At 34.7% G+C, this 12,640-nt stretch overlaps 1 protein-coding gene across 2 annotated transcripts in view; it reads left to right on the top strand.

The window, feature by feature from the left end:
• Window positions 1-12,640, top strand: part of LOC136033173 (uncharacterized) — a 55,860-nt gene that overhangs the window by 32,312 nt on the left and 10,908 nt on the right. For both annotated transcript variants that reach the window (XM_065713865.1, XM_065713864.1), the window contains exon 4: window positions 3,817-3,872. In XM_065713865.1, coding sequence (XP_065569937.1) covers window positions 3,817-3,872 — 56 coding nt within the window. The remainder of the gene's footprint in view (window positions 1-3,816; window positions 3,873-12,640) is intronic.

Below are 12,640 nucleotides of genomic sequence, written 5' to 3'. Positions count from 1 at the left end.
TTCTTTTTCAGGAAAGGTGATCCAAGAAAGTGCAAAAATTACTAACCAATGAGTCTAATTGACTACAGTAGTGTACTTTTTCTAAGCTTTTTAGACAAACGGTCAATTTTAAATAAAATGGTACTTTGTTCTAACAAAAAACTATGATATGGTATTCATTAGCACTAAAAGCCTTTACGAGCCATGGTTAATACAAATATATAAAAGTATGCAAATCATAAACAAATACAGACCCCTGAATCCAAATTAAAGTATAAATACATTACGGAAAATAGTCCCTATCCATCATATCTGTGCCACAAACTTACCCAACTTCTTAACCCCCATCAAACTTTTAGCACTTTTTATTATATCCACCCATTCCTCCCTTGTATTCCACGGTGGAAAAATTTCCTTCCTCGAACCCTTTAATTTCCTTCAAAACCCAAAAAATTAATTAAGTTATCTTTTTTCTATTTTTTTCCTAATCCCTTCGTAAAGATAGATCAGGAAATTTGGGAGCTCGCAACAATCAAAATTTTAAGTTCTAGTGCCCTATTTAAGGGTCAAAAGTAAGCGGTGGACAACAAGCCCGTGCCTTTTTTTTGTTACCGAGTGTCTTGTAACTATACGCAATACCGGATCACAATTTAAGACATAGCCGAGAAAACCCCGACAAAATAGCCAAGATGCCCAAACAATATGCCTCCGAGGATTACATGACCCCTATGACTCCCGAGAATGGGCCCAAAATTTATTTCATTTCTGATAGGCTTAAAACTAACAGGGAATATAGACAGAGTCAGTTAAACCACATTGAAAAAAAAAAATTTTAAAAATTGGTTCCACGGATGGATCCCAACTGAAATATGGCCAACAATTTTTTATCAGATTGGTATAAACTTAAAATCCATAAAGACAGACACAAGGGAACCTCTATGGAGTGAAAAAAATTTATGTACAGGGGGGGGTATATAAATGACGATGGGGACACAGGGAATGTTTGATTAGCAATCACCATCAACAAAGCTCAAGGGTAATCATTAGAATAATGAGGTATAGATCTGAATACGGATTGTTTTTCTCATGGACAATTATATGTTGCATGTTCAAGAGTCGGTAAGCCTGACAATCTATTTATATGTACAGACAATGGGACAGCGAAGAATGTTGTATATTCGCAAATTTTACGTAGTTAAAAACACACACACACATATATATATATATGTATATATATATATATATATATATATATATATATATATATATATATATATATATATAACTAACACCTAGTTGGTGGGGACGCTTCGCGCCCCCCCAAGCCCCCCCGCGCGCGTAAGTCGTTACGCGCCATATTAGTTACGCGCCATTGTAGTTGTGTCCCTGTGTCCCACCTGTGAATATAGATAGATATAAATATATTTTTAACTATGTAAAACTTGCGAATATACAACATTCTTGGCTGTCCCATTGTCTGTGCATTTAAATAGATTGTCAGGTTTACCGACTCTTGAACATGCAACATATAATTTTCCATGGGTAAAACAATCTGTATTCAGATCTATACCTCATTATTCTAATGATTGCCCTTGAGATTTGTTGATGGTGATTGCTAATCGAATATTCCCTGTGTCCCTGTCGTCATTTATATATCCCCCTGTGCCCCCCGGTGTCCCAGTTGTTGTTGTTTCCCTGTGTCCCGGTCGTCATTTGTGTGTCCTGGTCGTCATTTATATTCCCTGTGTCCCGGTCGTCATTTGTGTCCCGGTGCTTTGTTGATGGTGATTGCTAATCGAACATTCCTTGTGTCCCGGTCGCGTTCTCTTTGAGTGTCCCGGTCGTCATTTATACTCCCTATGACCCGGTGTCCCGGTCGTCATTTGTGTCCCGATGTCTCGGTCTTTAATTTCGTCAGTCGACAAACACGACGTCAGTCGACACACACAAACACACACACAGACAACTTATATATATATATATATATATATATATATATATATATATATATATATATATATATATATATATATATATATATATATATATATATTTATATATATATATATATTCACAGGTGGGACACAGGGACACAACTACAATGGCACGTAACTAATATGGCGCGCAACGACTTACGCGCGCGGGGGGGGGCTTGGGGGGGCTAAGTGCCCCCACCACCTAGGTGTTGGGGTGGCACGAAGCGCCACCCCAACATCTAGTAGTTATATAAACTTAAAACAAACAGAAATTACTAAGAATAGATAAATTAATCATGAAGTGATTCAATAAACGAACAAATAACTAAGAAAAGATAATAAACGGAAGAATACTAAAATGAAGAACTAAATCAAACATACATAACAAATGCCATTTCACATGAATGCTAAAACAAACTGAGATTAAAATAAGTCAAATGACGCTCAAGGCGTTTAGAGGATTTGGGGAAGTTGCAAAATTCTTATTTATAAACCTTGGTTGGCCTTGTAATATTGTTTTATGTGACAAAATTTGTACGGTTGCAAAGATTAAAAGGATTATTGGCCTACTTAGTGGAAATCATAATAACGAATGGTGTTATATAAGTCAAGAACCTCAATCATGCACTAGAAGTAGATCTACCATTTTCATCAGACACCTAATTTTCAAGACAATCAGACACTGTAGCACTGCATTCAAGCAGCTTTAAGAGTGACACACCAGTCCTCAGAAATTTCGGAATAGTTGCACTAGTAGAGTCAATAATAATGACAGCCTCACATTCAATATTAAAAAGATATTCAAGAGGGAAGTTGTCAAAATCAATTCATGACAATTGGGAGTAGGGCCTTTGAGGCTATGCACGTTTCAAAAGTCAGGAGTTTGAATTCGAAGAAATATATTGTAATTCAAAATTTATTGCCGTGGCAGAAAGGTATAAGCTCTTCACAAAAGGGAATATTTATGAGCAGGGTTGAATTCAGGTCAGCAGAGATGAATCAGTTTTATCCTTGGTTAAAAAAACAATCAGTTATTATTATCGTAACCCACAAACATCGGTGAGAATATTGCAGAAGCCCAGAACATTTACAAGCATGGATTGGAGCTCTGGTATTTAAAAACCTTTTGTAATTAACAAAAATAGTTTTTAAAATAGAAAGAATTTTGTACAAAAAACTGCATTTTTTTGTTCAAGACAGTAGTATTAAATACTAAAAACATCATCTTGCATACAAAGATCAAAACAGGATTTTTAACATTACAAAAAGCATGTAAATATAATTGTATAAAATAGAGCAATTTTTGTACGGTTTAAAAAAAATCTGATATGCCAATAGAAACTAGAATAATTCCTGACAGTTTTAAATAAAAGAATTTTATTTCATCTCTCAGTCCAAAGTTATAATCCGGGTTGCAGCGGTACATAGCAACCTAGTTAGAGAGGATCACGTCCAATGCTAAAAAATAAAATAGCCCATAACTAGTAAAAATTAGTGTCGGATCAAAAAGAAAAGTTTCGGTTAGGGGTTCCGCCTTGTCCGAAAACCCTATATAGGAAACTTACCGTCTATTGGCTTGAAAACGAACTACGATATTCTGTATCGACAGCATATTTGTTCCCGTTTCTTTTTTAATCAACCATATCTCCCATTGCCATACAAAACAAGGAGTAAAAATATGACCAACTCTGGGAATTCCTTTATGCAAATGAATCACTAAAGAGTTGATAGAATAAAACGCATCACTCTCTCTCTCTTTCTCTATTTTTTTCTTTCTTGTACACAACATTTTCGTTATGCTCTTATTTCTGTTCAGTTCACATGTGTCGAATGGTTAATCAATTTCTTTTCTTTATTGCAGTTGTTTTCCCACGTGTGCCTGATGGTACGAGTCTCCAGGAATACTGCCAATCAATCGTAAGTTCCTTATTCAGTTTTTAGTATTAATGTTTTACGATTCTTGTTTGTCTGAAGATGGTTGATCGAATACTTCTTTATACAACATTTTTATAGAAGAACATATTTGTAGAACATATATATATATATATATATATATATATATATATATATATATATATATATATATATATATATATATATATATATATATATCTATATATATAAAAATAAGTTGTCTGTCTGTGGATGTGTGGATGGATGTGTCAGGTGACGTCACCTGAAAAAACTGGATTAGGTGACGTCAAAACTGAAAAAACTAAAAAAAGGCAAAAACTACAAAAAAAACTAAAAACTAATAAAAAAAATAAAAAAGCTAAAAAACTAAAAAAACTATAAAGGTAAAAACCAATAAAAAACTAAAAAAAAAACTGAAAAAACTAAAAAAAGGCAAAAACTACAAAAAAAAACTAAAAACTAATAAAAAAAGTAAAAAAGCTAAAAAACTAAAAAAACTAAAAAAACTAAAAAAATGTAAAAAACTAAAAAAAATAAAAAATAAAAAAAAACTAAAAAAAAGGAAAAAACTGAAAAATAAGCTAAAATAAAGGTAAAAACCAATAAAAAACTAAAAAAAAAAAGGAAAAAACTAATAAATGACGACACTCAAAGAGAAAGCGACCAGGACAAAAAACTAAAAAAAAAGGCAAAAACTACAAAAAAACTAAAAACTAATAAAAAAAATAAAAAAGCTAAAAAACTAAAAAAACTAAAAAAAGGTAAAAAACTAAAAAAACTAAAAACTAAAAAAAAACTAAAAAAGGTAAAAACTAAAAGAACTAAAAAAGAAAAAAAATAAATGACGACACTCAAAGAGAAAGCGACCAGGACAAAAGGAATGTTCGATTAGCAATCAACAAAGCACCGGGACACAGGGAGTATAAATGACGACCAGGACACAAGTAAAAAAAAAAAATTAACAAAACTAAAAAGAAGGTAAAAACTACAAAAAAACTAAAAAGAAAAAAAACTAAAAACTAATAAAAAAACTAAAAAATCTAAAAATCTAAATAAACTAAAAAAGAAAAAAAAGGAAAAAAATAAAGGAGAAAAACAAAACTAAAAAACGAATGTATATACAGACCGGTACACCGGGATACAAATGACGACCGGGACACAGGGAATATAAATAACGACCGGGACACAGGGACACAACTACAACGGGGACACCGGGGGAAACAGGGGGATATAAATGACGACCGGGACAAAAAAACTAAAAAGAAATAAAAACTAAAAACTAATAAAAAAAACTAAAAAATCTAAAAATCTAAATAAGCTAAAAAAGAAAAAAAAAGGAAAAAAATAAAGGAGAAAAACAAAACTAAAAAACGAATGTATATACAGACCGGGACACCGGGATACAAATGATGACCGGGACCCGGGACACAGGGAATATAAATGACGACCGGGACACAGGGACACAACTACAACGGGGACACCGGGGGAAACAGGGGGATAACCTGACAATCTATTTATATGCAAAGACAATGGGACAGCAAAGAATGTTGTATATTCGCAAGTTTTACGTAGTTAAAACCATATATATATATATATATCTATATTCACAGGTGGGACATAGGGACACAACTACAATGGCGCGTAACTATTATGGCGCGTAACGACTTACGCGCGCGGGGGGGCTTGGGGGGGGCGCGAAGCGCCCCCACCAACTAGGTGTTGGGGTGGCGCGAAGCGCCACCCCAACAGCTAGTATATATATATATATATATATATATATATATATATATATATATATATATATATATATAGATCTATAGATCTGGTTCATTTTATTACCTATTTATTTTGAATGTTATTTGTGTTTTGAAAACTTTGGAAGACTAAACCCTTATGACAAGTAGTCCTATATTAATCCACCACACCTAATATTAAAACCGAAAAAAATTAAATTCAAGTATTCAGTTGCGTTTCCTCTGTTCAATAATCGAGCTTCTGAGTACATATTTTTGTAGAGTGTGTATTTCTGGGACAACAACTCAAAAAGCACAGCCACACTTTGTGAGCAATCCAATTTGGGACTCACGGGGGAAAATCAAACAGTTCGTGGTAACGAACTGTAGTAAGGAGCGATCCGGCTCAATAGTAAACGAAACTCTATAAAACGGAATTTCGATACTAGTAGATACATCAAAAGAATTGGATTTTTATGGTTATTTTAAATATATACGTTTAATCAAATTTAGTCTTACTCATCATAAGTTACGGACCTGAGAAAATTTGCCTATTTTTGAAAAATGGGGGAACACATCCTAAAAGTCATACAATCTTAATGAAAATCACACCATCGCATTCAGCGTATCAGAGAACTCTACTGTAGAAGTCTCAAGCTCCTATCTACACAAATATGGAATTTCGTATTTTTTGCCAGAAGACCAATCACGGGTTTGTTTATTTGATGAAGACCGATCTGATCATCACGTTTTTTTTTGTTTTCTTTTTTTCCCAGGGGTGATCGTACGAACCAGTGGTGCTAGAATTTCGCGCGAGGGCTCATTCTAACGGAAATTGAAAGTTCTAGCGCCCTTTTTAAGTGACCGAAAAAATTGGAGGTCACCTAGACCCCCTCCCACGCTCATTTTCTCCCAAAATCAACGGATCAAAATTTTGAGATATCCATTTTGTTCAACATAGTCAAAAAACCTAATAACAATGTCTTTGGGGACGACTTATTCCCTCACTGTCCAAGGGGGAAGGGCTGCTAGTTACAAAATTTGACCAGGGTTTAGCTATAGTAATGGTTATTGGGAAGTGTACAGACATTTTCAAGGGGATTTTTTTGGGAGGGGGGTTGAGGTGAGGGAGTTACGAGGGGATGATTTTTGCATGGATAAATTTGTCATGGGAGAAGATAATTTCCATGAAGGGAGCGCAGGATATTCTAGCACTATTTAAAACAAAAAAATAAAAAACAATATGGAAAATTTTTTCAACTATAAGTAAGGAGCAGGATTAAAACTTAAAGCGTACAGAAATTATTACGCTCATGTGAAGTTCATCTCCTAAATACCTCACTCTTTACGCTAAAGTATTTTTAGTAATTTCAGCTATTTATTCTACGATCTTTGTGATTCAGGGGTCATTTTTACAGAACTGGGACAAAATTTAAGCTTTAGTGTAAAGAGCGAGGTATTAATGAGGGGGTAAACCCCCTCATATACGGACTAAAAATGTACAAATATAGAAGTTCGTTTCGTAAATTAATTCATAATTTACGTATATTTTCTACTAATAAAAACGTTCGTATAAAATTAAAAGTTCTAGATGCCTTTTTATGTAGCCAAAAGATTGGAGAGCAACTAGGCCGCCTCCCCACCCCCTTTTTTCTCAAAGTCTTCTGATCAAAACTAAGAGAAAGCCATTTAGCCAAAATTAATATGCAAATTTTATTTTAATTATTCATGTGCGGACAGCCAAAATTAAAAAAAATATATTAATTCGAAAACGTTCAGAAATCAACTGAAGAAAAAAAAAACAAGTCATTTGACCGAAAGTAAGGAGCGACATTAAAGCTCAAAACGAACAGAAATCATTCCGTATATTAAAAAGACATTTCCCTCCCCTAACACCCCGCTCTTTACGCTGAAGGTTTTTACTGTTTTAAGAAGTAAAGTTGAGAGAAAGAGTCAAACTTTAGCGTAAAGATCGGGGCGTTGAGAAGGGAAAAGCCCCTTTAATATACGGAGTAATTTCTGTTCCTTTTGAGTTTTAATGCTGCTCCTTATTTTCATTTAAAAAACTTGTTTTTTTCAGTTAATCTGAAGATAGATCCAAGAATGACTTTGACATGGAGAACTACTCCTAGCCTTCAAACATAAAATAATCGATTCCATCAGGGTAGGTGCTCTGGAAAATGCCATCTGAGACATCAGTAAGGGCCTTTGTCACTTAGGTTTGCAACCAGGAATGATGTCTTAAGAGGCTAAGAAAACTTTCTCAAGAGTAAAAACAAAACAGAAATGGCTAGGAAGAACACAACTTGATGATTGTGAATATAATTTACGTTTTATGTGTTATGTAATTTGTATGTCTTCATCGTTGTCCAAAGATATTTGGCAGGGGATTTTGTAGGTCTCCCCATCACCTTTCCTGTCTTTGAACATATTATTGGAAAGGCAATCTTGGGTTCATGGCCAATTTGGCAATTAACGATTGCGATATCCGCCATATCCAACTGAGAAGCTTCGTTGCAAGGTCACATTTATATCTATTTGAAGTAAGACTATGAACATATATGTCCCAAAGCTATTGAATTGTGTCTTCGAAGGTAATTGTCAACTTCGGAGTCCTTTGTTCCTAAACAAAAAGAGCTACCTAAACCACCTTGCCTGACGCCAATGATAAAGTCAGATTACGTAAGGAGCTAAGAAACTTTTTCTGGTAAAATTCATTGTTTTTGTATTATCTTTGAACTCACATCCATTTTCTTTTGCACGGGCTAATAAATTGTTTAACTCCTCCTTCCTGATTTTTTTTTAATCCTTGTGTCACTTTTATTTTACTCGTGATATACTTCAGCATACGCTATACAGGAGTTAGGAGGGCTGGGTACATATAACTATTTTTGAGAGGCATATTGGGTAGGGTCCAAATTAATGAAATCAACCAGAAATTTGAATTATAATTATAAGAAACTAAGGGAGATTTCTGGAGGCCAGGCCTGGAATCTCCCTTAAATTACTACTACTACTACTACTACTACTACTACTACTACTACTACTACTACTACTAAAAACTCACCACAACAGCAAACTTCCTTAGGCCAGCACAGCTACAAACGCTCCTCCTCCATCCCAATCTATTCAAAGGCTTCCTCTTTGCACCCTCCTAGGAAGTTCTCATTTCCCTTAAATCTTTCTTTATGACATCCTCCCACCCCGACCGTGGATGACCTGCTTTCCGCTTAGCCCTTGACGGTTGGCCAAAAAGGACAATCTTTGGCAATCTGTCATCCTTCATCCCCAGAACGTGCCCAAGCCATCTCAACCTTTCTCTCATTATAGCCCTAGAAAGGTGGATTGAATCGCGTTTTCCCCACAGCCTACTCTTTGAAATACGGTCAGTTAGCCGGGTACCCAGAACAATTCGTTGGCAATTTCTCTGGAAAACATCTAGTAAATCTTCATCGGTTTTTTGGAGTGCCCATGCTTCAGAACCATATTTGACCACTGTCATCACTGTAGCTTCCAATATTCTAATCTTTGTTTACAGACTTATCTTCCTATTCTTCCCAACTTTTTTTCAGCTGTGAAAAAACAACCTAATCCTTGGCTACTTTACTTTTAACATATTCACTGCTCCCACCGTCTTTACTAATAATACTACCAAGGTGAAGTGAAGCCGTCCACCTGATCAATCTTTTCGTTGCCCAACGTAACCTTTTCAAAAATGTGGAATTATATATTTTCAAAGAGTTCGTGGTAACGAACTGTAGTAAGGAGCGACCCGGCTCAATAGTAACCAAAACTCTAAAAAATGGAATTTTGATACCAATAGCTACATCAAAAGAATCGCATTTTAATGCTGATTTTAAATGTTTTAACTGTTTTTACTGTTTTAAAAAGCAGAGTCGAGAGAAATAGTCAAACTTTAGCGTAAAGAGCGGGGCGTTGATGAGGAAGAAGCCTCTTTCATATACGAAGCAATTTCTGTTCGTTTTAAGTTTTAATGTCGCTCCTTACTTTCAGCTAAAAAAAACTTGTTTTTTTATTTAATTACAGTTAAGTACCAGTTTCATTATGAGAGATAACTGTGAGATTTTAGGTTCTAGTAGCCATTTATAGACCAAAATTTTTGTTTTAAGATTTGGTGTTCGTATGCATTGCGGAAGGTCAAAGCAGGTTTCCCTTCACTAATTTTTGCTGATGCTATGTCTGCTTTTTCGCCAAAATACATAAACTTTCTCAGTCTAGGAAAGTAACTATAAGTGAACCGAATATGTTTATGCTTAATTAAAAATGGCTAAAATTGGACTAGGTACGTAAATGCAAAATCTCTAGCCTCGAAATTAATGGACTGAAAAACTTATCAATTCTACCAATCGACGCAGAAAAAAAAAATGATTCTAGATAGCACTCGTAACTTCATTTTGCCAAAAAGTGGACTGAAAACGTTTATGCATAATGGTACGGAAGTATTATATTATTAATTCATTTGCTACCTACAGTGACCAGGCTAATGTCTCGATAATTACCACACTCACTCTTATCACCGTTCTTATACGGTAGTTTAATTATATATTTGACTTTCGTACAGTTTGTACGAAAATGTCGAGGGAAAAAGTTACAACAATTGCACAAATTTCAACATTGAAAAATTGCAAATTTTGATTTTCACTAAATTGTAGCTAGTCCCTCCCTCACCTACCTAAGTTGTAAGTGCTTTTCTGTCCAGTTTTGTGAGCTTCCAAAAATCATGGAAAAAGAACACACTCGTTTGAACTTTAAAATGGCCATAAGGGACTATTTATATGACTAGATGTTGACGCAGTAGACTTGCTCAGAAGAGTAGGACTTTAAAATGGCCATAAGGGACTATTTATATGACTAGATGTTGACACAGTAGACTTACTCAGAAGAGTAGGAAATTAAGTCTTTAATCTTATAAGATTGGACTCTAAAGTGGCAATAAGGGTCTATTTATATGACTAGATGTTGAAGTAGTAGAGTTAATCGAAAAAGTAGGAAATTAAGTCTTTAATCTTATAAGATTGGACTTTAAAGTGGCAATAAGGGACTATTTATATGACTAGATGTTGACGTAGTAGACTTACTCGGAAGAGTAGGAAGATAAGCCTCTAATCTTAAACATTTGGACTCTAGTGGCAATAAGGGTCTATTTATATGACTAGATGTTGACGTAGTAGACTTACTCGGAAGAGTAGGAAGATAAGCCTCTAATCTTATAAGTTTTGACTCTAAAGTGGCAATAAGGGTCTATTTATATGACTAGATGTTGAAGTAGTAGAGGTACTCGGAAAAGTAGGAAATTAAGTATCTAATCTTATAAGATTGGACTTTAAAATGGCAATAAGGGACTATTTATATGACTAGATGTTGACACAGTAGACTTACTCAGAAGAGTAGGATGTTTAGCCTCTAATCTTAAAAGCTTTGACTCTAAAGTGGCAATAAGGGTCTATTTATATGACTAGATGTTGACGTAGTTGACTTACTCGGAAGAGTAGGAAGATAAGCCTCTAATCTTATAAGTTTTGACTCTAAAGTGGCAATAAGGGTCTATTTATATGACTAGATGTTGAAGTAGTAGAGTTAATCGGAAAAGTAGGAAATTAAGTCTTTAATCTTATAAGATTGGTCTTTAATATGGCTAGATGTTGACGTAGTAGACTTACTCGGAAGAGTAGGAAGATAAGCCTCTAATCTTAAACGTTTGGACTCTAGTGGCAATAAGGGTCTATTTATATGACTAGATGTTGGCGTAGTAGACTTACTCGGAAGAGTAGGAAGATATGCCTCTAATCTTAAAAGTTTTGACTCGAAAGTGGCAATAAGGGTCTATTTATATGACTAGATGTTGACGTAGAAGAGTTACTCGGAAAATTAGGATGTTAAGTTTCTAAGCTTATAAGTTTGGACCCTAAAGTGGCAATAAGGGTCTATTTATGTGACTAGATATTGAACTAGTAGACTTACTCAGAAAAGTAGGAAATTAAGTCTCTAATCTTATATTTGATTTTAACTTAATTCTAGCTAGTCCCCCCCTAACTAAGTTGTAACTGCTTTTCTGTCCAGTTTTGTGAGCTGCCAAAAACCATAGAAAAAGAACGCACTCGTTTGGACTTTAAAATGGCAATAAGGGACTATTTATATGACTAGATGTTGACGTAGTAGACTTACTCGGAAGAGTAGGAAGATATGCCTCTAATCTTAAAAGTTTTGACTCTAAAGTGGCAATAAGGGTCTATTTATATGACTAGATGTTGAAGTAGTAGAGGTACTCGGAAAAGTAGGAAATTAAGTCTCTAATCTTATAAGATTGGACTTTCAAATGGCAATAAGGGACTATTTATATGACTAGATGTTGACGTACTAGCCGTATTCGGGAGAGTAGAAAGTTAAGTCTCTCATCTTAAAAGTCCCGACTCTAAAGTGGCAATAAGGATCTATTTATGTTACTAGATGGTGAAGTAGTAGAGTTACTCGGAAAAGTAGGAAATTCAGTCTCTAATCTTATATTTGATTTTAACTCAATTCTAGCTAGTCACCCCTCCCTAACTAAGTTGTAACTGCTTTTCTGTCCAGTTTTGTGAGCTGCCAAAAACCATGGAAAAAGAACACACTCGTTTGGACTTTAAACAGGCCATAAGGGACTATTTATATGACTAGTTGTTAACGTAGTAGACTTAACGTAGTAGACTTACAGGTCGTGGTAACGAACTGTAGTAAGGAGAGACCCGGCTCAATAGTAACCAAAACTCTAAAAAATTGAATTTTGATACCAATAGCCACATCAAAAGGATCGCGTTTTAATGCTGACTTTAGATATGCAAGTTTCATCAAGTTTAGTCTTACCCATCAAAAGTTACGAGCCTGAAATTTTTTTTTAGAATATAGGGGGAAACACCCCCTAAAAGTCATAGAACCTTAACGAAAATCACACCATCAATTTCAGCGTATCAGAGAACCCAATTGTAGAAGTTTCAAGCTCCTATCTACAAAAATGTGGAATTTTGTATTTTTTGCCAGAAG

Source organism: Artemia franciscana, chromosome 11, assembly GCF_032884065.1.
Source record: "Artemia franciscana chromosome 11, ASM3288406v1, whole genome shotgun sequence".
Classification (NCBI taxonomy): Eukaryota; Metazoa; Arthropoda; class Branchiopoda; order Anostraca; family Artemiidae; genus Artemia; species Artemia franciscana.
The sequence above is the reverse complement of the archived record's forward strand: the minus strand, read 5'-3'. Positions and strand labels throughout refer to the sequence as shown.